Source organism: Misgurnus anguillicaudatus, chromosome 2, assembly GCF_027580225.2.
Source record: "Misgurnus anguillicaudatus chromosome 2, ASM2758022v2, whole genome shotgun sequence".
NCBI classification, from domain to species: domain Eukaryota; kingdom Metazoa; phylum Chordata; class Actinopteri; order Cypriniformes; family Cobitidae; genus Misgurnus; species Misgurnus anguillicaudatus.
This window is the reverse complement of record NC_073338.2, coordinates 9360408-9380062: the sequence shown is the minus strand read 5'-3', so window position 1 is coordinate 9380062 and position 19655 is coordinate 9360408. Positions and strand designations below refer to the sequence as shown.

Genomic DNA, 19655 nt, shown 5'->3' with positions numbered 1-19655 from the left:
CGTGTGACATGGCAGTATATATCCTTGACCACAGTAGACACCTCTGTAACTTTCTACTCCGATCAAAGTCTGTGTTCTCCCATATTCAATTTCCCTTTCCTTTAGTCCCATCTCCTCTCTGCCTCTTCTCGTTCTCGACCTGCGTGCCTCCCTTTGCCCCATTTCTCCCAATCGAATTGCTGTGTTGCTTTCATAATTCACTTTATTATTACACTCTGTCTTACTTTAAAAGGGTAACAACGTTGTCTACACAGAAACAGACAGCTTTGAGATGCAGAAAAAAAATCGTGCGTAAGAAGATACTCATAGAAAAGCAAAATCTCATTAAGGTTTATAGCTCTTAAGGGTGATATGAAATAATCTGGTTGATTCTAAAAACTATGTGAATACAACCTCAATGGATGCTCGTGATTGAGTTAGGGGCGGGGCCATGCGCGGTGGCTCAAGTGCATCATCGAGCCACCGTTTTAGCCCCGCCCAAATAATTATGAATACAGAAATGGGGAAAAACTGTTTAACCCCACAGTTTAGTACTACATAGTTCACAGTCTTTGTAATGTGTTTCAGCAATATATTACTAACATTTATATTGTGTTTAGAAACAGTGCTATGAAATTACTTTACACAAACTTTAAGGGCATTAAAACGACAGCTAGAATTTGCAGACAGTGAGAGAGAGAAAGATGCTCATGAGAATTTTACTGGGCTTGTAATTGTATCTATTAATGTCTCAAATACACACACACACACACATTTATATAATCTCATAGGAGTATTACAGGAGGTACTGTAGATGTGTAGATGCGGTACTTACTGTTATATTATTGCTACTGTACTGTTTATTTGGCAGTTGGGTCATTCTTTATTTATGGTGGCAAGTCCCACTACTTTACAACAGTTGAAATAAACTTTAAATACCAATAAATAATCAAATGTTTCCATGTTTGTATTCTGTAGGATAAACACAATTCGTGCACTATTAACAATTACATTTTTTGTTTTAAAATACATATTTAATTAGCTTTGAGATATTGCATTGGTAACAAAATATGCCATACATCAGCGAGGTATCATGGATTGTGAATATAGATTTTATTTAATGTGTACATTAAATTGTTTTAAAATATTTGGAATATTTAGGGAAAATATTTAGTGTCCCACAAATTCATGTCTGTGGTGTTACAATAATGTATGTCACCCCTTTAAGAAAAGGGGGAAATATTTTTTTTTACTACTTCCTGTGTGTAAAGGTCATTGCAGGTGCTGGTTGATCTGGAGTGCATGGTGAGTGAATTCTTTCTTATTCATTTGCTCAACGTTAGCTAAATTTCTGTCAATTTCATGTCTCGCACTTAGTGCAGGTGGTTTAAATAAGTGCTTCTAACTTGCAGATTTCACATATTTTAATCAACATTTTGATGAATACATACTTATTAATATTTCCTAAATGTCCCATGATCTCCATTTTAGAAAAGACTGGATTTAGGCTAATTTGTCTGTGGCAGTGTTGACAGATTGGAACGTTCAAGTATCGTACCAGAACCGCAAAATTATGGTATTTGGAAGAAAATTATCGTACAAAAGTCAAATGTGAAGAATATAGTCAAAACAACTGAAAAAAAGAAAGAGAGTCATTCTCAATGATGATTGACTGAGAAGACATAACGTAAGAAGAGATGGAGTTGTGGAAAGAAGAGTAACGGCAACTGCCAAATCACAAAATCTCGCTGAATGAGCTCTGTTTTTATCTTAAAGGGGACAGAGAATGAAAAACCATTTTTACCTTGTCTTTGTTGAATAATGGTAGTCTACCCACATTCACAAACATACAAAAAGTGCAAAACATGCTAAACAACTCAGTCTCATAGAAATTCCTCTTTTATAAATGTCAGCCAGAAAACAGCCCAATCTGAAAAACTGATGCTTATGACATCATAGGCATCTAACTGCCCCTCCACTTTAAAATAATTGGCTACATTTTTTGAGTGGCAGCAAAGTCAGCCAATCAGTAATGAGATTGCAAGTTAAGCCAGTAGGGGGAGCCAAATAGGTGCAAAACCACTTGTTTAAAATCCCTCACCCTAATAGAGCTATCTGAGAGAGGTTTTTAGGAAGCTTTTAAGGCATTACAGACCCAAACAAAAACATTTTTGTCTACATGTCACATCACACAACAAGGATAAATACCCCGTTCAATCAATCTATATCACCTTTAATCCTACTCCAAACCTAACCCTAAACCCAACATCTCACGAGATTTAGGCGATATCTGTATCCCTTCTAGCCAAAACCAAGAGATAGACATGCGTTACAAGCATTTGCATTATCCTCACAATTATGATGGTAGACACATAGGATCAAAAGATAGATCAATAAGTATAGAAGCCCTATGATTGCAACGACCATTTGAAGTGTCAAATTTTCGTACATTACTGAATTTTTTTCATTATTGATTGTACATTGTACAGAGGTCAAAATTATGGTACAAATATGATAATTATCGTACATCTGGCAACACTGGTCTGTGGTGTGGTGTTAATGTCTTTTTACTTCAAATATTGGCACAAATATACTTTAAGTAGATGTTTCACCAGTGTTTTTAAAGATGTTTTATTTTTAAAAATGTTATTAAGCTTCAGTTTTAATGGAGATAGCAGATTAAACTAATTTTAAATGCATAACAATACATTTTATTAAAAGAAAACGAAAAAGCATTTTTACAATTTCTGCCTCTCATTTGCCACCCCAATTAAAGAATGACCCAGTTGATAAATGTCAATCAAATCTGTACAATGATAGACCCTTACAGAAACACCACATGAATTTTACATGTGAATTTGTACATTTGACTTTTCTGTAAGGGCAACCAGACCCAGAAGTCTGGAGACACAGAAGTCAACCTCGATTTATTGTGTTTTCTACCACCATCCCTACACCGCTGGATAAAACTTTGTTATAGTGTTAGGATCAGATTTGGTCACTTTTACAGCAGCTGAGGGATGAAATGCAAATAAAATTATTCCAATGTTTTATTTCCAGCTTTTTTGATAACAACAAACTAGTATTTACATTTCTCTGAAGGTTTTTATGGCTTACAATCTATTTAAAGTACAAAACATTCTGTTGCCTAAAATCTTAATAATTGGGCCTGTCCTCTAAAATAAAGCAACCACATAGGTCAAAGTGTGCAAAGAGCCTTCATTTTTTTAAAGTTATAGGTACCCTCCAGTGGGTGCAAAAACCCCGACAGCATCATATTGTGTGCAGGGGCGCCGTTAGGGGGGGTTCAGAGTATGCCAGGCATATGGGCCCATGAGTACGCTAGGGGGCCCCACCGTCAGCACTTTTCCGTTTTTTTTTTAATTGTACATGTTTAGTTACTAACACTGTAGTAAAATGTAAAGTAAACTAATATAAAACTACTTTAAATTACTTTGTGTTAAGTACAATTGAGACACTTTTAAAAAACAGCGTGCAAAGATGACCTAGTAGATGCAATTACATATTTGGCGGTTCTGGTGGTTTTTAATTTGATTGTGCGGGTATGGATTTGGGTGGGTAGGCAACATTTTGGTTTGGGATCAGTTTGGTGGGTTTGCTATGCAAAGTTACCACAAATAATCGACAGCCCTACAGTTTGGCATTTCAAGGTAAGATCTCACATGCCACTAAAAAGCGTTCATGCTGATCCTCAAACTGTATGTTTTATGAAAAATGAAAAATATTTGTGTTAATACAAAAGGACAGCAAGGGCTTTATTTAAGGAAATATTAGCATAGCGACCGCTAACAACTATTGCATTTCTAAGACGGACAATAACTTAATAGGAGTAGTTAAAAATATTATTTTCTAAATAAACATGAAATAGGAGAATTGTCTAAGCCATCATTGAGTTAAATTTTAAATCACTAAGAGCTGGATTTAATGTGACAGCGCATCATTTTCAAAGTGAAAGTGATTTCTTTTTATTCAGGTTTGCAACGGAGGTTTTGCCCAAAATAGTAAAGTTAGTGCAGCTATTATAAACGCTATATCAGATTGTTTTTAACATGTATCCTGATAGAGAATGTCTGTTTTATATTTATGTTTGAGTATTGTTGTGCTTAAATATTGTTGTAATGTTCTTAATTGTTTCAATTTAATTAGATTAGACTGTAATTTTAAACACCATATATTGTAATGGATTGAAGGCTAATATGACGGTACAAATGGAGTGAGTCATAAGACATAATTTTCGAGTTTAAATTAAGATTTGTTGGCTTCAAATGTTTGCTTAAAATGAATTTCGTTTAATATAATTTGTCTCTTAATTTTAATCAATGTTTTGTTGATAAGTGTTGTGAATATTAAAGAAAAAGAACATTAAAAAAGAACACCGTGCATTTCATTACGTAACAAATATAAACTACTGCAATATGCTACCAAATGTCAACACATGCAGTATTATCTTTGTAATGATATAGCTGTTGTTGGATGTGCAAAATCATATTATGAAGTATATCACTTTAATCGCTTTTCAAAAAACAGCCTTCAGTGCACAGAAATTAAATTTGCATGTCCATGTTCATCAGCAGCACATTTGATTGCCGCATGCTTTTGACTTTTAAAAATCAACGTTATATTTAAAACTTTAGCCGATTGTGCTTTTTGCAATTTCTGTGTCACTGGTGAAGGGCGTGTGCAGGAGAAGCGCACACTAAACATAATACGTAACGTAATATTAATTTTTTAATACTTTTGCCGGCCACCCTTTTTGTCATGAGCGGAGGACGGAACACATACCACACACACAGAGAACAGCGACATAAAGATAGTGTTTTTCTGACGAATACAGTCAGTTCCTAAGAACATTTTTAAATGGACTATAAGATCATCAATATGAACCCTGAAGAATGAACTATTTTAGGCTAAACCTAATTGTACACATTTCGCTTCTAAAACTGCGCAGAAAACTCGGCTGCCGCGACTTTCAAAGCGCCTTCCATAGATTTCCATAGGTTCAGAAATGCATCTCCATGCACTATTATTCTTTTAGTGATCTATTTAAAATCAGTTACGTGAATGTTTTCTGCCTTTCCAGATTAAAATGGTAGGCTATTCGTTTTTCGAATAAATTTATTTATTTATTGCTTCATGGATTTACTTTTAGTTGCAAATGCGACCTGTAAAATTAAATAAACGCACTCAACTGAATAATTTTATATAGCTACACATTATGGTTTGAAGATCAAACAATCATCTAAGGGAAGGGGCCCAAAATTCTGTCTTGCATACCCCCCTTGAAACTGTTCATTGCGCCCCTGATTGTGTGTGACGTCATGAAATGACCTGCGACATAAACCAACACGCTTGGTTGGTGGTGACTATGTAAACATGTGACCCTAAACATGGTCCCTTACCTTTCTTTTAACAAAATTTAATTCACCAAACTTGCTTTTACATTCACACACTTGTCAAACGCTTTGAAAAATAATTTACTGAGCACTTAGGCTAACTTTTATGTGTACGTGCTCCCTGGGATCAAACCTGTGATCAGCGCACCTCTAACGTGATGCTCCATCCCAGCTGAACTACAGGAATTTCAGTCTGTCGTTCGGATAAAAAGCCACACAGCATTAAGACAATCGTTTCAGCTGTATTGCCTGCAGCCATTAAGAATGAAATTGGCTTATTTTTATGGTTATTCGTTGGGGAAAACCCTAATGTACAATAATTCAATGCATTTAGGATAGACATTGGCGGTGACATTGCTGTACGATAGTCGGTATATGTACATGTCTGTAGAAGCAACTACCAATAGAAATAAAATAGTATGCATGGAAAGAAATATTTTTTGTTGAAGTAGCCCCTCATTATGTGGCAGCAAGTGTGTTTGCGCGCGCGTGTGTGTGTGTGTGTGTGCGCGCGTGTGTGTGTGAGAGAGACTGGGTGTTAACAAGAGTCAAGAATACGGATATTGAATTTCTTTCCTCATTATGAAATCGTGTCATCTCTGAGAGATGAATTCATTACGACCAGAATTACCGAAAGCACATGCATCACATCATATAATACAATTTTGCCTCTTGATTTCACCTGACAGCACTTGCTGAATGATAAACCTGATCTTGGATCAGCAATCTCAGCTTGAGCTCTGATGCAAGCAGGGCTGGAAACCAATAATCAGATCTTCATTCTTTTAAAAATGCAATACTGAGCAACTCTTATGGTTTTTGGTTCTCATCACACTATAATTTAAACTATAATCTAGCGATACTGCAAATAAAGCATTTTTAAATCTACAATTCACTGAATCTACAGCATGAAAAAGAACGACTCAATCATTTTTTATTGAATCATGAACGCTTATGAAACATTCATTTGGTCAAATGTCGGATTTGTCATTAAAAAGATCTCGACTGTTTGCAAACTAAGGAATTTACATTCAGTAAACCTCTTATCTCCAAACATTTCGACTGGAAATCAGATTAAATAAATACCTTCTCATCTCTACATGTGTGTGTGGTCAAAGGCTGAATAAGAACAGAAGGCCCAATAATTTGGCATACATCTTGAAGCGCTTATTTCTGGCCTCGCTCTCATTTTTTATCCATCATACCAATGCTGTAAACAATTAGTTTATAGTTCATGAGGAAATTGGTAATCACGGACAAAAGACAACATGGAAAGAACAACAGAGAAACTCTGAGACAGAAAGCAGAAGAGATAGCGTTGAACTCGGTCGAAGCAAGCGCCCGAGGCAGAAACTCGCAGGTGTGCGTTTGATGTCTCAGATTTCTGTGAATATGTGGGTGGGTGTCAGACATGTCTAATTTGTAAGCTCCCTCCTGCCAAACAATAATCCGTGTCCAGATTCGACATTCGCTTCCTTGAAGTTCTTTCCTGCATTCATACACATTTATTAAAACAAGGTGCTTTACGAAAAGCAGTGTAAAAGCAGCGCCTACATTATGAAGGTGGGCAGAGAGCAAAAGGTAATTAGCCTTTGAACTAAAAAATAAGGCTGGATTTATAGCAAAAAGATCAAAGAAAGCCACAATCAGGTCTGGAGGAATACTGTGATACTGTAAAGCCCTGTCGCTTTAAATTAGGAGTGATAAATTGTTTATTATGCATTATGTGTGTTGATTGGATAGAAAATTAAGAGTATGTAATTTCCCAAACTGTGCTCAGATTTGCCGCAAGACTAAAGCAATGAGGAAAATGTTATTACTCTGATGTGGCTATTTCATAGCTTATTTAGGTACATTTTGTCTCAAATGTTTCTCCAAAATTGCTTAGGAGAAAAATAATTAGGGGAAAATGTTAGAGTTGTTAAAATACATTAAAAATGCAACAGAAATGCAATATAATATACAACTATATTATCCGTGGTGTATTAAGACCTTACCTAATTTCCTGTATTGTTTTTATTACATTAGAATGAGCCGTTTTTATCTATATACACCACTGGTCTCCTTATATGAAAGTTGCTGTCATGTTTCTATGGTAGCCCTTAAATGCAGGGTATCACATTTTGAAAAATGCTAACGGTAGCCGACTAGCAATGAAATCACGATCCCACCCTCCATTCAAAACGCCATCCAAAGTCACGCCTCTTTCAAAACACATGAACACGCACAGACCAGACATCCATATCTCAAGTCTCATTTACCAGTGAGAAAACTTTGCAGTACAAAGTAAATAACATTACCAACATAAACATCAGAATTAGTTAAAGCTATGGTCTACGATTTCAAAGATTGTTCATTATTAATAACCTCGTTTAGATGCTGGTTATGGTTCTACAGTAACATCCTAACAATATGAAGAGAAAAAAGAATTTAAAAAATCCATTCAGTCTATTGGGTGTATGGTAGCAGATAAGTTGACCAATGTAAACTGTCCGGCCGGATAGCTTACATTGGTTAACTGCTCTCATCCAATCCCTGCTACATTTGAAAATCCACCTCGTGCTCGCGTCTCCACCCCATCGCACACAACCCCGCCCCTCTCCTGCCTGCAACATGAAATTTGTGTCAGTGTATGGTGAAGCAGCAACATCTCACTAATGGAAAAAAACTAAACGACAGCAGCAAGCAGCCCCTGCTTGTCCCTACAGTAAAGGTTGGAAGAAAAATGAAGTCTGTTGAAGAAAGAGAAGAGGTTAAAAAAATTTTAAAAAAGCCGGACTCTAAGTAGAATCAATATATGGTCCGCCATTGACCAATGGAGGACGCTACAGGGAGATTTGGGGCTGAAAAACGACGCCGACACGGCAGACTTTTTGTTGAACATGTACGCACTTTATACTTTTATTGTGTGAGGTGTTACATAAATATCTTTTTATGAGTACATGCTGTCGTTCGGCATCGGAATGTTAGCCGTTTAGCATCGCGTATCACGGGTCAAAGTAATTATATTTACTAAGATTGTGTGAGGTGTTACATAAATAGTATTATAATCTGACTACATGCTGATGCTGCCGGTCGGCATCGGAATGTTAGCCGTTTAGCATCGTGTATCACGGGTCAAAATAATTATATTTACAAAGATTGTGTGAGGTGTTACATAAATAGTATTATAATCTGACTACATGCTGATGCTGCCGGTTGGCATCGGAATGTTAGCCGTTTAGCATCGCGTATCATGGGTCAAAATAATTATATTTACAAAGATTGTGTGAGGTGTTACATAAATATGATATTATCAGTCTGACAACATGCCCATGCTGCCGGTCGGCATTGGAATGTTAGCAGTTTAGCATCGCGTATCACGGGTCAAAGTAATTATATTTATAAAGTAATTTCTTGAAGCTCATGAGGGGAAACGTATGCCAAACGGTGTTGTGAAAGTAAATAACGTCAATTACAATCATAATTGTAATTGTTCATTCCTTCAAGCCTTACTGTGTTTACTGCTCGGTAAATCTCTGTTCTGATGTTTACTACCAGTGATCACAGCTTGAATGAGTGACGTTGTTCAGGTGGTTTCCCGGTGGGAGGGATCAGGTAGCACAGAGGGGCGGAATGAGTTTTTTAAAACTTACTAACCGTCTCAGGCTTTCTAGACCGATTTTCAACATCGTAGACTACAGCTTTAAGCACACTGTCGGTTGTGTAGACGTAGTAATTATATCGTTACGCCAATCCGTAAACGAACACAAATTTCATAAGCAACACAAAGTTTCATCAAAGTAGAATATCTGAAACCATCTCAATACAATCATATCGCGTACCTACCTTACCAAAATAAACAGTGCAACGACTCTTTCAGACCCTTTGCCTCCTGCAGCTGTTTGCATCTTGTGGTAAAGCAGTAAAGTTACCGATGTTCATTCTGGTTTTTGCTCTTTGCTGATCCAGGCAGTTTTGCTGTTGTTGTTTTAAAAGATGTCTTTAGTTTTGTGGCTCCTGTGCAAGTTGTCAATTCACCAGGAAAGTTGTCAAGCGCGCAGATGACTTATGGTGTCTGCGTGAACAGGCTGCGCAGTGGCATTCAAATTACGCTTACGAATGAGGGACAAAACAGGCAACGTCCGTTCAGACAAAGATCTATGATTGGTTGAACATGTTTTGGTCCTGCACTTTTCACAGATGACATAAATTACTAATAAATTTAAACAACTTAACATAGTGATTGCTATCAGAATGTGAGGAGACTTTTAACCAGTATAACTAAAAAATTTTCTGGATCAAATCAGATACCCTGCCTTTAACAGACAAACTGCTCTACAGAGCGCGTTTCATCACTACGTTGTCTCAGACAGTGACATCTTTTTCCTGTGGCAGCTACCATAGCTTCTCTATGCGTTTCGAAATTGAGGTTGATTGCAATTCGCAATCTCGCCAATAGATGCCGCTAAAATCCCATACTGTACCTTTAAATGTCAACTAATATGATAAATTCACTTTTATATGTTATAATACTTTGTGTATCGCATGTACGTAATCACTGTGTAATGATGAAAATCAGACTTCTTTTTTAAATCCCCGTAAAACCTCAACAATCTTATGGGACAAGCTGTTGCCGTTATCTGAGCAAACTGAAATCACTTTGCGCATGCCCCGCCCACAACCATCCAAAGACCACAGTTAGGTCCTATTTCCATTTTAAATCTTTTTCACATAATTTATTACCGCACATTCATTATGAACAATGAAGTAAGATGATTGTCTTATTAGAAACTGTGTATAGATAACAGTAAAGCAGCAGCTCATTTGCATTTAAAGAGACACACACAAAAATAGCACTTTTTACCGCACACACAAATATGGGCCTGTATAATAAATGATCTATAGGGTATCGGACCTGAAACTTCACAGGCACATTCTGGGGGACACGTCAGAATAATATTAAATTGAATTTCTTAGTATTTTTGTCTTGTTTTCAGTAAAAAATATCTAAAAATTCTTAAACTAAGATGTTTTTTCTTGATGAGAAAAACGACCCAAGAAAATAAGTCTAGTTTATAGACCAAAAATGTCAAATTTAAGTGATTTTGTGCATAAAACAAGCAAAAAAAAAACTCTACCAATGGGGTAATCAAAAAAATCTTGAACATTTTTCTTAATCACTAAACTCAAGAAAAATTCAAGAAAAATTAGCTTACCCCATTGGCAGAATTTTCTTCTTTTTCTTTTTTTTCTTTCTTTTTATTTTAAATTTGATATTTTTGGTCTTAAAACTAGACTTATTTTCTTGGGTCATTTTGTTCATCAAGAAAAAGCATCCCAATCCAAGAATCCTTAGATACTTCTACCGACAACAAGACAAAAACAAAGAACTTTTGTAAATTGCAAAAAATTACTTTCTTACTTGGCATTTTTGTCTTGTTTTCAGTAAATATCTATATTTTTTATTAAGATGCAAAATGACCTAGGAAAATAGGTCTAGTTTTTAGTTAAAATATAAAATGTATAAAATTGATAATATTTAAGAGAATCTGTGCTTAAAACAAGCAAATTAATCAGCCAATGGAATAAGAAAAAAATTCTTGAATTAAGTGTTAATGAAAAAAGTAAACTTATTTCTTATTTCATTTAGCTTGTTTTACTTAAAGTTTTTATTTTTTGTCTAAAAACTAGACTTATTTTCTTGGGTCATTTTGCTCATCAAGAAAATACATCTTAATTTAAGAATTTTTAGATAATTTTACTGAAAACAAGACAAAAATAAGTAAGAAACTTGTTTTCTGCGGTGTATTAGGTGACCTTTAGAAGTACAAAGCTATAAATACAACTAATGTAGCATGTTTAGTTACAATAATCTGGTTTTGAATAAATTTGATAAAAAAGTTTTAAGTTCATAGTGAAATCAATAATATTGACTTTTGATTGCAGACTTGGCAAATCTGAGCTTAGTTTGTGACACCATTGAAATTGTTTAAACTATAGTGAAGATTTCTGTGTCTTGGCTCTGGAAAATCTGAGATATTATCCCTTGAAATTCATCCACAACAATTTACAGTATTCAAACTGTGCTACCACATTAAATTGATATTCCTATACTCTTGTTCTGTGTCAACTTAAATGCTACACACGTGAGATCTCCTCAGCATCTGAGCAATAACATCTTCCTCCGAAGCTGAAAACACACCACAGCACCTATCTTACATATCCACCAAACCAAGTAACAAATGGCCACAGAGAGACTAGATTGCCATTTTGTTTTGTGTACCAAATCCTCACAAACTTATACTGTTATATACGCTCAGGGAGAAATGAGATTGCATCCAGCATGGCCCTGGGCATGAAGAACGGAGCTCTTGGTAACAGTAAATCATTCAAAGTGTTCAGAATTAATTCTCCAGCTCAGACAGCGTTAAAATGGCATACAAATATTTTATGTCCGTGCTGTTCAACACTAACCTCATGTTTTCCCTTCATTCGACAGATCCGGATGTCGTTCTTATTGGATTCCCACGTCCTTTTCTGCATTACGGCAAAAAACAAATCATTGCAAACCATTGCAGGATGAATAAACTATATAAAATCATATCGTATGTGTGTGTTTGTGTGTGTATGTGTGTATGTGTGTGTGCAACAGAAAGTTTAAGGTAAAAGGGTAACAAGGACTCACCTTGCTGTAAAACATCTCATCTCCAGACACGTGGTCCAGTTCTACTCGATAAAGGTCATCTCTGCACAAAACAGGACACACATTGCATACGCAGACCATCATTAACACTGCAGATATTTTGTATACTATCTATTCAACACTGTATAGTATACATTTAGAATTAATGTGCCAAATGAATGTGGTTTAAAACAGTATCCCATGTGAGGATGATGCACTACTTCTGTCACTTTTGTAAAGTGTTGATTCATGTTGTTTGGGCATACGCCTTATTCACTCCGCCGCTATGTTGATTCCAAACCAAGGCTGTGAGGGATGGATGTCCAGAGCGTGCACTTTAAACCTTTTGTTTTGTATCGGGATGCTGGTCATTCAGCCATCAAAACACAGAAAATACATAATTTTACAAATTTCCACAGGACAATGAACCTCAGAAATTATGGATTGTTAAATTTAAAAACAACATTTGACCTAATTTTGAGATAAGAGCAGCACATTGTGTACATAATATCCGTTTTAGATATTAGCATGTTGGCTAATCATTAATTTATCATGTTGTAAGCATGTTTACTTTTCTTTAAAACACTAATATAGTGCAACAATACAATATTTTATGACAACAACAGTTTGTATAGAACATAAGGGTTTGTCCCATGTATTTTCTCTGTTATGTTTTTTCAAGACATGAACATTGACTTGATAACAACCTATTTACGTAGTTGGTTGTGCAAGTATTGTTAGAGGTAAAACCCCATTTGAATCCCTAAAATTGTGTACAAATGTTATTTAGTTAGAAATAAATCCTGCTTCTGTTGATTGCGGTCAATGTGCGTAAAAAAACTTACCGGAGAAAAGTTTTTAACTTTTTCATGCTGTGTTTTTTCATCTGTAATTGGAGATATGTACTTAGTTATAGGACTATAGTGTTTAAAAGAAAAGCAAGCATGCTTACAAGCAGTGTTGGGGAAAGTTACTTTTAGTGCTGGGCAAAGATTAATCGAAATTAATCGCATACAAAATAAAAGTGATCTTTGGCATAATACATGAGTATATATTTATTTATATTTGTATATATTCTATATTAAAAATAAATTAAAAACAATTATATATAAGTAAAACAATTCTGAAATGAATATATGAATGTGTGTATGGTTAAATATACACAATTATTAGACACAGTACACGCACATATATTATGCAAAAAAATCACTTTTATTTTGTATGCGATTAATCACGATTAATCTTTGCCCAGCACTAGTTACTTTTAAAAGTAATGCATTACAATATTAAGTTACTCCCCAAAAAAGTAACTAATTGCGTTACTTAATTACTTCTCATGGAAAGTAATGCTTACGTTACTTTTAAGTTACTTTTGCTTTACTTTTTCTTTAGTCTCAGCCTCAGACGTCACACCCACAGATTGTTGGCTAAACATCTGATGTTTATCATACACTTTTCTGAAAACCCTGTGGGAATGTCAAAGTCATTTTTTATTTGTTGAAATAAACCGGATTTCCAGGAGACGCGAGTGTCGCGATTAGTTTCGGTCCCTGGAAAACAAAGCCCTGACGTTCCATTGAGGAAGAGAATCAGTTGTCTTCACATGGATAATGAGCAGTTATCATGATCAGCTAAACATTGGATTTTCAAAAATATGCAAAGTTCGCAGCATCGACTCTCTAAAAGACGTCCAAGAGTTTAGCTTGAGGCAGTTAGTGGAGTCAAAAAGTTTGGTTCTCCTAAATTGCTTGTATGTGTTAAAAAGTGGAGAGATATGCTTCAAACAGATGTGTCTCATTGGTGTGGCTGTTGATGAAGTGCACAACGTTGTTCTATGGTGAGTAATGTTGTTTATTTAGATGCTATTCGGTTGGCTGGTTAAAACAAAAACTGACTTGTTGCCAGCCGGCTCGTTATTGTGGGGAGTCCGAAACGTGACGCTAGACGAAACAAACTGTGATTGGTTGTTTGACATGTCGGTCAAACAGCCTCGTGGGCGGGCTTTGTCCAGATAAAGCAGCGAAAAACAGTATTGAGGGTCTGGCTATGCAAGACTACTTACTTGGCTAAGGGTTGATCTTTTTCAGGCTTTGCAGGTGTTTTTATGTCAAAGAAGTTCTGCATTCAAAAACTGCATAATTCCATCACAAAAATGTCAAGCTCTGTTCTGCCATCTCCTTTCATGACTTAAACTGTTCCCACTCAGCCACAATGCATAGAGTGCATAATTCTACGTTAATATGTAAGAAATAATTGACGACGGGCCGTTGAATTATAAAAAATTCCTCTTATACCATGGTTACCACAAACATCGCTCTGGTGCCTATTTTTAAGACATTTGACAAGTTAGGTGTGTGGTTAACAGAAAATTAATTAACACCCATAGAACATTTCTCAGCCAATCAGAATAAAGCATTCAACAGGCCCGTGGTATAAGTTCAGTTTAATTCAGTACATTTTTATTAATTAAATTACTTCAACTGAAAAGTAACTTCCATTATAGCACATTGCGCTGCTCTTATCTCAAAATTAGATCATATGTCTCTTTTAATTTTAACAATCCATAATTTCTAAGGTTCATTGTCCTGTGGAAATTTAAAAAATGATGTATTTTCTATGTTTTGGTGGCTGAATGACCAGCATCCTGATACAAAACAACAGGTTTAAAGCGCACGCTCTGGACGTCCATCCCTCACAGCATCGTTTTGGAATCAACATGGCGGCCGACTGAATAAGGAGTATTGTGTTTTAAAAGCTGTAGTGAAAGGACCAGCTTGTATCCCAACCTGGTTTTAGCTGGTTAAGCAGGATGGTTTTAGAGGGGCTTTGGCCACTTTTTTAGCTGGCTTGAACAGCTACTTCCATCTTAAACCAGCTAAGATCAGCCAACCAGTTTAGCCAAGCTGGCCAAGCTTCCTGCCTGGTCAAGCTGGTGGGTCAGCTGGTCTTCCAGCATGGCCAACTAAAACCAGCTAAAAGATGTTCAAAACCCCTCTAAAACAAGCCTGCCACACAAGTTTAAACCAGGCCGACGGTGGACTTCAATTCAAGGCAGTTTCAGTAGGCAGAGGGGTATTTGAAGAGTTCAAATGCAAAAGCCTCTAAGTGCTTTACTTGTAAATGGCCATTTTTATCAGGCTTTTATGTTTAGGTTCAGTAATTTCACTTTAAGGGCAATGAAATGGTTATTAGTCAGTAACTGAAATGCCTTACGTCACTTTTGGCATTTCAAACAGTGTGACTGTCCTTCGTTGCAAAACCAGAGGACGTTTAACAATCTGGTATTTCTGAATGGCTTAAAGCCGTTATTAAGCGGATTTGAAGCAAAAATATTTGATGAATATATAGCGTGTGTCGAGACCATTCGGTCAGATGGCGTTTAGCAGCTTTTGCATCTGAGCTCGTCATAAATCATTTTCTCTTTTCATGCTTATGTGAGACAGAAGCTTCCAACATTTTCTAAATACTTTAACTGTTAAGCGTCGCCGTCCCGAATACGGGACACCTAAGTTTGCATTAATATTGTTGATGTAAATTTTAATCTATCACTACAAACTATATATCGTTGGAAAGGTGTAACCCTCCAGAATAAATATTTCAACAGTGTTTTATAAAATATATTATGTAGGGAAAGTAATTGATTCATTTATGAAGAGAGTGTGCCTGAAAACATTTATTTTCTGCTAAATGTCACTGTCCCACCAGCAGGACGCCTACATTTATTTCAATGTTTGCATATGAATTCTTATCTAATCATGACAAACTGTATATTGTTTGAAAGCTCCAAGAGTGTAGATTTAACTCAATAGGGTGGGGTGACACTTAAAGGGTTAAAGTAAATACAGTATGCAAAATTAAAAACAGCCCAAAACTCAAATGTCTAATTGAGGGAGACAAGAAACGTCTTTGAATGAGATATTTTTTTACCCAAAAGACAAATTCAAGAATACAATCCATGAACCAGTCTATAAAGGGTGTATCTGTGATATGAAAACATCTTGAAATGCCACTAAATTCGAGTTGGTTGCAATTTTGAAATGTCAGCTTTACAGTTTTGTGTTGACAGTAACTGGTTTATAGAAGAACACGGATGAGAGTTTATAATAGTGATTCACGAAACACAAGACAGGCAATATCAGTTACTTTGCTTGAGAGAAACCAAGCGTTTAAGAAGCTTGACTGTGTAATGTGAAAGGTCATCGAACAGCGGGTTAACTTTCAACCGCCATCTAACCAGGACCACATGTGAACTCCCCCGGGAGTCCAAATCCTCACAGCTCTGACTTTGAAGGGATGTCCATGTGAATGATTTCAAAGACATGTAACTAAATGTAACAGCAGTCCAAACCAACACAGACTTTCAGCCAAAACATCAATCACACCCACTTTAGCAGTGTGACCAAAGCAAAAACGGGCTTCATTGTGAAGAACAGTGCACCCATATTGTGATGTTAATGTGAAATGTTTGGGACATTAATAACATTTTCAGATTTGGTAACATGTCATTTCTACTTAAGACCAATTCGTTTAAGAGATGGTTGAGCGATATACTGTAGAAAAACATAATTTCATATTCATATAGTTCATAATGCAAGACAAAATACACTGAAGTTATGATATATATCATTTCAAGCATAAGTAAAAATAAAAAATTATTTCTTTAAAGCCAACACTTTTATAAGTTTTACTTTCATAATACACAATTTTAATGAATGATTCATTAAAGCAGGTTATATCAAAAAAAAAAATATATACTATTGATTGACTATTCCTTTATATTATAGGCTGATTTAATCAGTTTCTTAAAGATAATGTCAAGTCACTGCAATTTAATTTTGCATTTGGGTTGTGCAGTGTATATTTTATGGTGTTAAGAGCAGGTGGACATTACCGGGCTCCGATGTAAAGTGTGCGGTTGACCTTTAGGACGGTTTGAATGTAGAGCGGCTCCTGACGGGTGTACGAGCGATGGGCTCGACCCACAAACACTGGATACCGTCTCACCACTAAGAGAGAGAAAGGAAAAGTTTTAAAAAGCTGTACAGAAACAACAATCAGAGAAGAGAGAAAGTGCAAAAAAAATGAAATATGAAGTCGAGATGGATGAAAGAGACCACAGACAGGAATATGTCCATCACCAGAGACCTTAAGGGACAAGAGAGACTACAAGTCATACATCACTGTCCAAAAGGAACTTCTCGTAACCCGCGTTTGCATTATAAAGACGACACACAAACCGCATCTAAGGCATAAATACTGTACCATGAAACACTGCATTTAAATGAGATGTTAATGCAGCACAGATGCGGCATCGATGTACTTCCCAGAAGTCACAAATAGTGACAGATATATGAGCAAGCCTTATGAACTGGGTAGAATTTGGAGTAACCACTATACCACTATATTTGCTAAAAATCTTGTCTTAAATAATCATTTTTACTTTACTTTTAAGCACATTTTCTTAATAAGTGTACATCCTTAAATTTAGAAATCTCTTATTTGTAAATTCCTAGGGCAAGATTTACTAAAAAGAGCAAATTATCGTAAGAGCGCAATTAAAAAAAAGCAATGATGGGAGTGAAAATTTCCAAGAGAGTCACCTGCACTTGCACTCTCATATGCGACATATGCGCTTCCTGGCAGTGATGTCACTTGCAGTGACAACTTGCATTCTTTGATGCACTTAGGTCGACATTGCAACATCACATGCAATATACTCATAATGGTGAGTCTCAGAAAACTAGTACGGTAATTACTGCAAAATGTGTTGTTCTCAATATGAGACTTTATATTTGTCACGATACGTTTAGACAGAACCCAAGTGCAGACATAGATGTACAAAAATAGGGAATTTATTGGGACCAAAACATAGAAATAAACAACCCACGAGGGGGCAAAAATAACATACACAAGGTAACAGAATAAGATGGAAACACGAAGCTAGGAAACACTGAACAATAACCTGATAAAACACAAAACACTGGATAAACTAGACTGAACTAAACTAACAAAGTACTCACACGGGTATAACAAGGCATGGAACAACAATGAACAGGCACAGAGTAACAAACACAAAGACCTTAAATAGGGGAGAACTAATAAAGACAACAGGTGACATGGATTAACAATGAGGGTGACAAGGGAGTGAGGTAAAAGTGACAAGACACCGGGAACACGTGGTCTAGTAAAACCCATACTAAGACCACGTGATCCCACACAAAACATGGGCCTGTCATGATCCTGCCACAGGACTAGATTAAACAAAGGATAAGATGGCAGAATCATGACAACATTTTGTTAGGAATTTTAGTTTCTGATATTAAAAGATAGATTTTGATGGCTTACATTTCTTTCCCATCACAGGTTTTTCAATGCCATCAAAGTATTATTTTGTTTTTGTTTGTTTGTTGATCACAAAGTACAAGATTGGAGTCCGTGTATTCAAAGCGCCGCCATTGTTTGTTTACGATACGTCGAATGGTGCGCTGTAATTTGTTGAGCGGATTTATTGCATTCTGCAGAAAAGGAGGAGTGGCATTTATTGCGTTTAGGAAAAAAAGGGAGAAAAGATGACAGAATGAAACAGCGGATATTGTATTTTGCGTAAAATTAAGAATTTACTTTTAAATACTGACCTGATATAATACTGATTTTGGCAGGAACTCATTTTTTTTTAAATGGCGTTTATCGCGTTTTGGAACCAAACTCTTTAGAAATATATTTTTAAATATATCTTTGAAAGAAAATTTCATGGAAGGCATTTTGTGAAACTTTTGTGAAAATCACAAAAAAAGCTGGCGAGGAATTAAGTTAATTAAAGGAAATTACAATTAAGTGTCTGTATAAGCAATAATACTTTTTTTCTGTACTGTTCTTACAGATGCACAAATCAATTTTATTACTTTTTAAACCCCCCATGGTACCTATTGTGAAATATGTTTAAATGAAACCAGATTAAAAATGTGCTTTAGGTTAAACTACAATTTTGTGTTGCACTTTAGATCTAACAACTTCTTAGTATTTTTGATAATTGTTAGCTTTGGTGTATATATTAACTCTTTCGGCGCCATTGACGAGATATCTCGTCAATCAAGAGAAACGCTTTCCCGCCAATGACGAGTATTTCCGTCTTTCCGCAATACCGCTATTATCCACTAGGTTGCGCAACTTTTTAAAACCGGAAGTATTGCCCTATGGCAAGCTGCTGCATGTCCGTGTCTGTTTTAAAGATCACTCTGAATGGGATCTCTATGAAAAGTCCGTCACAAAAATGGAATTATCTCTGCTTTTTGCTCAAAATGTGGTGTTTTTGCAGAAACCTACCCATATTCAAAAGCTGATTACAAAAGAACTACTGAAGGTATGATGAAACGTGTTTTTTTTTGTATGAAAGCAGAGGGTATGTTCTTTCATTTGATATATTGTATGTTTATATATTTAAAGAAGAACATTTTCTGGAAGGCATTAAACCTTTGTGAAAATCATGAAAAACGCTGGCGCCGGCTGGCAACTTTTTAAAAAAACGCTGGCGGTGAAAGAGTTAAAACAGTGCCTTGAAAACAAACAAAAAAATGTATTTATTAAATCCTGCAATAAAC

At 35.8% G+C, this 19655-nt stretch overlaps 1 protein-coding gene across 3 annotated transcripts in view; it reads right to left on the bottom strand.

Moving 5' to 3' along the window:
* The window catches only part of sema6ba (sema domain, transmembrane domain (TM), and cytoplasmic domain, (semaphorin) 6Ba), a 194653-nt gene that overhangs the window by 75791 nt on the left and 99207 nt on the right, over window positions 1–19655 (bottom strand). For all 3 annotated transcript variants that reach the window (XM_055201303.2, XM_055201304.2, XM_055201301.2), the window contains 3 exons: window positions 16949–17063; window positions 12061–12121; window positions 11850–11912 (listed from right to left, as the gene is read on the bottom strand). In XM_055201303.2, coding sequence (XP_055057278.1) covers window positions 11850–11912; window positions 12061–12121; window positions 16949–17063 — 239 coding nt within the window. The remainder of the gene's footprint in view (window positions 1–11849; window positions 11913–12060; window positions 12122–16948; window positions 17064–19655) is intronic.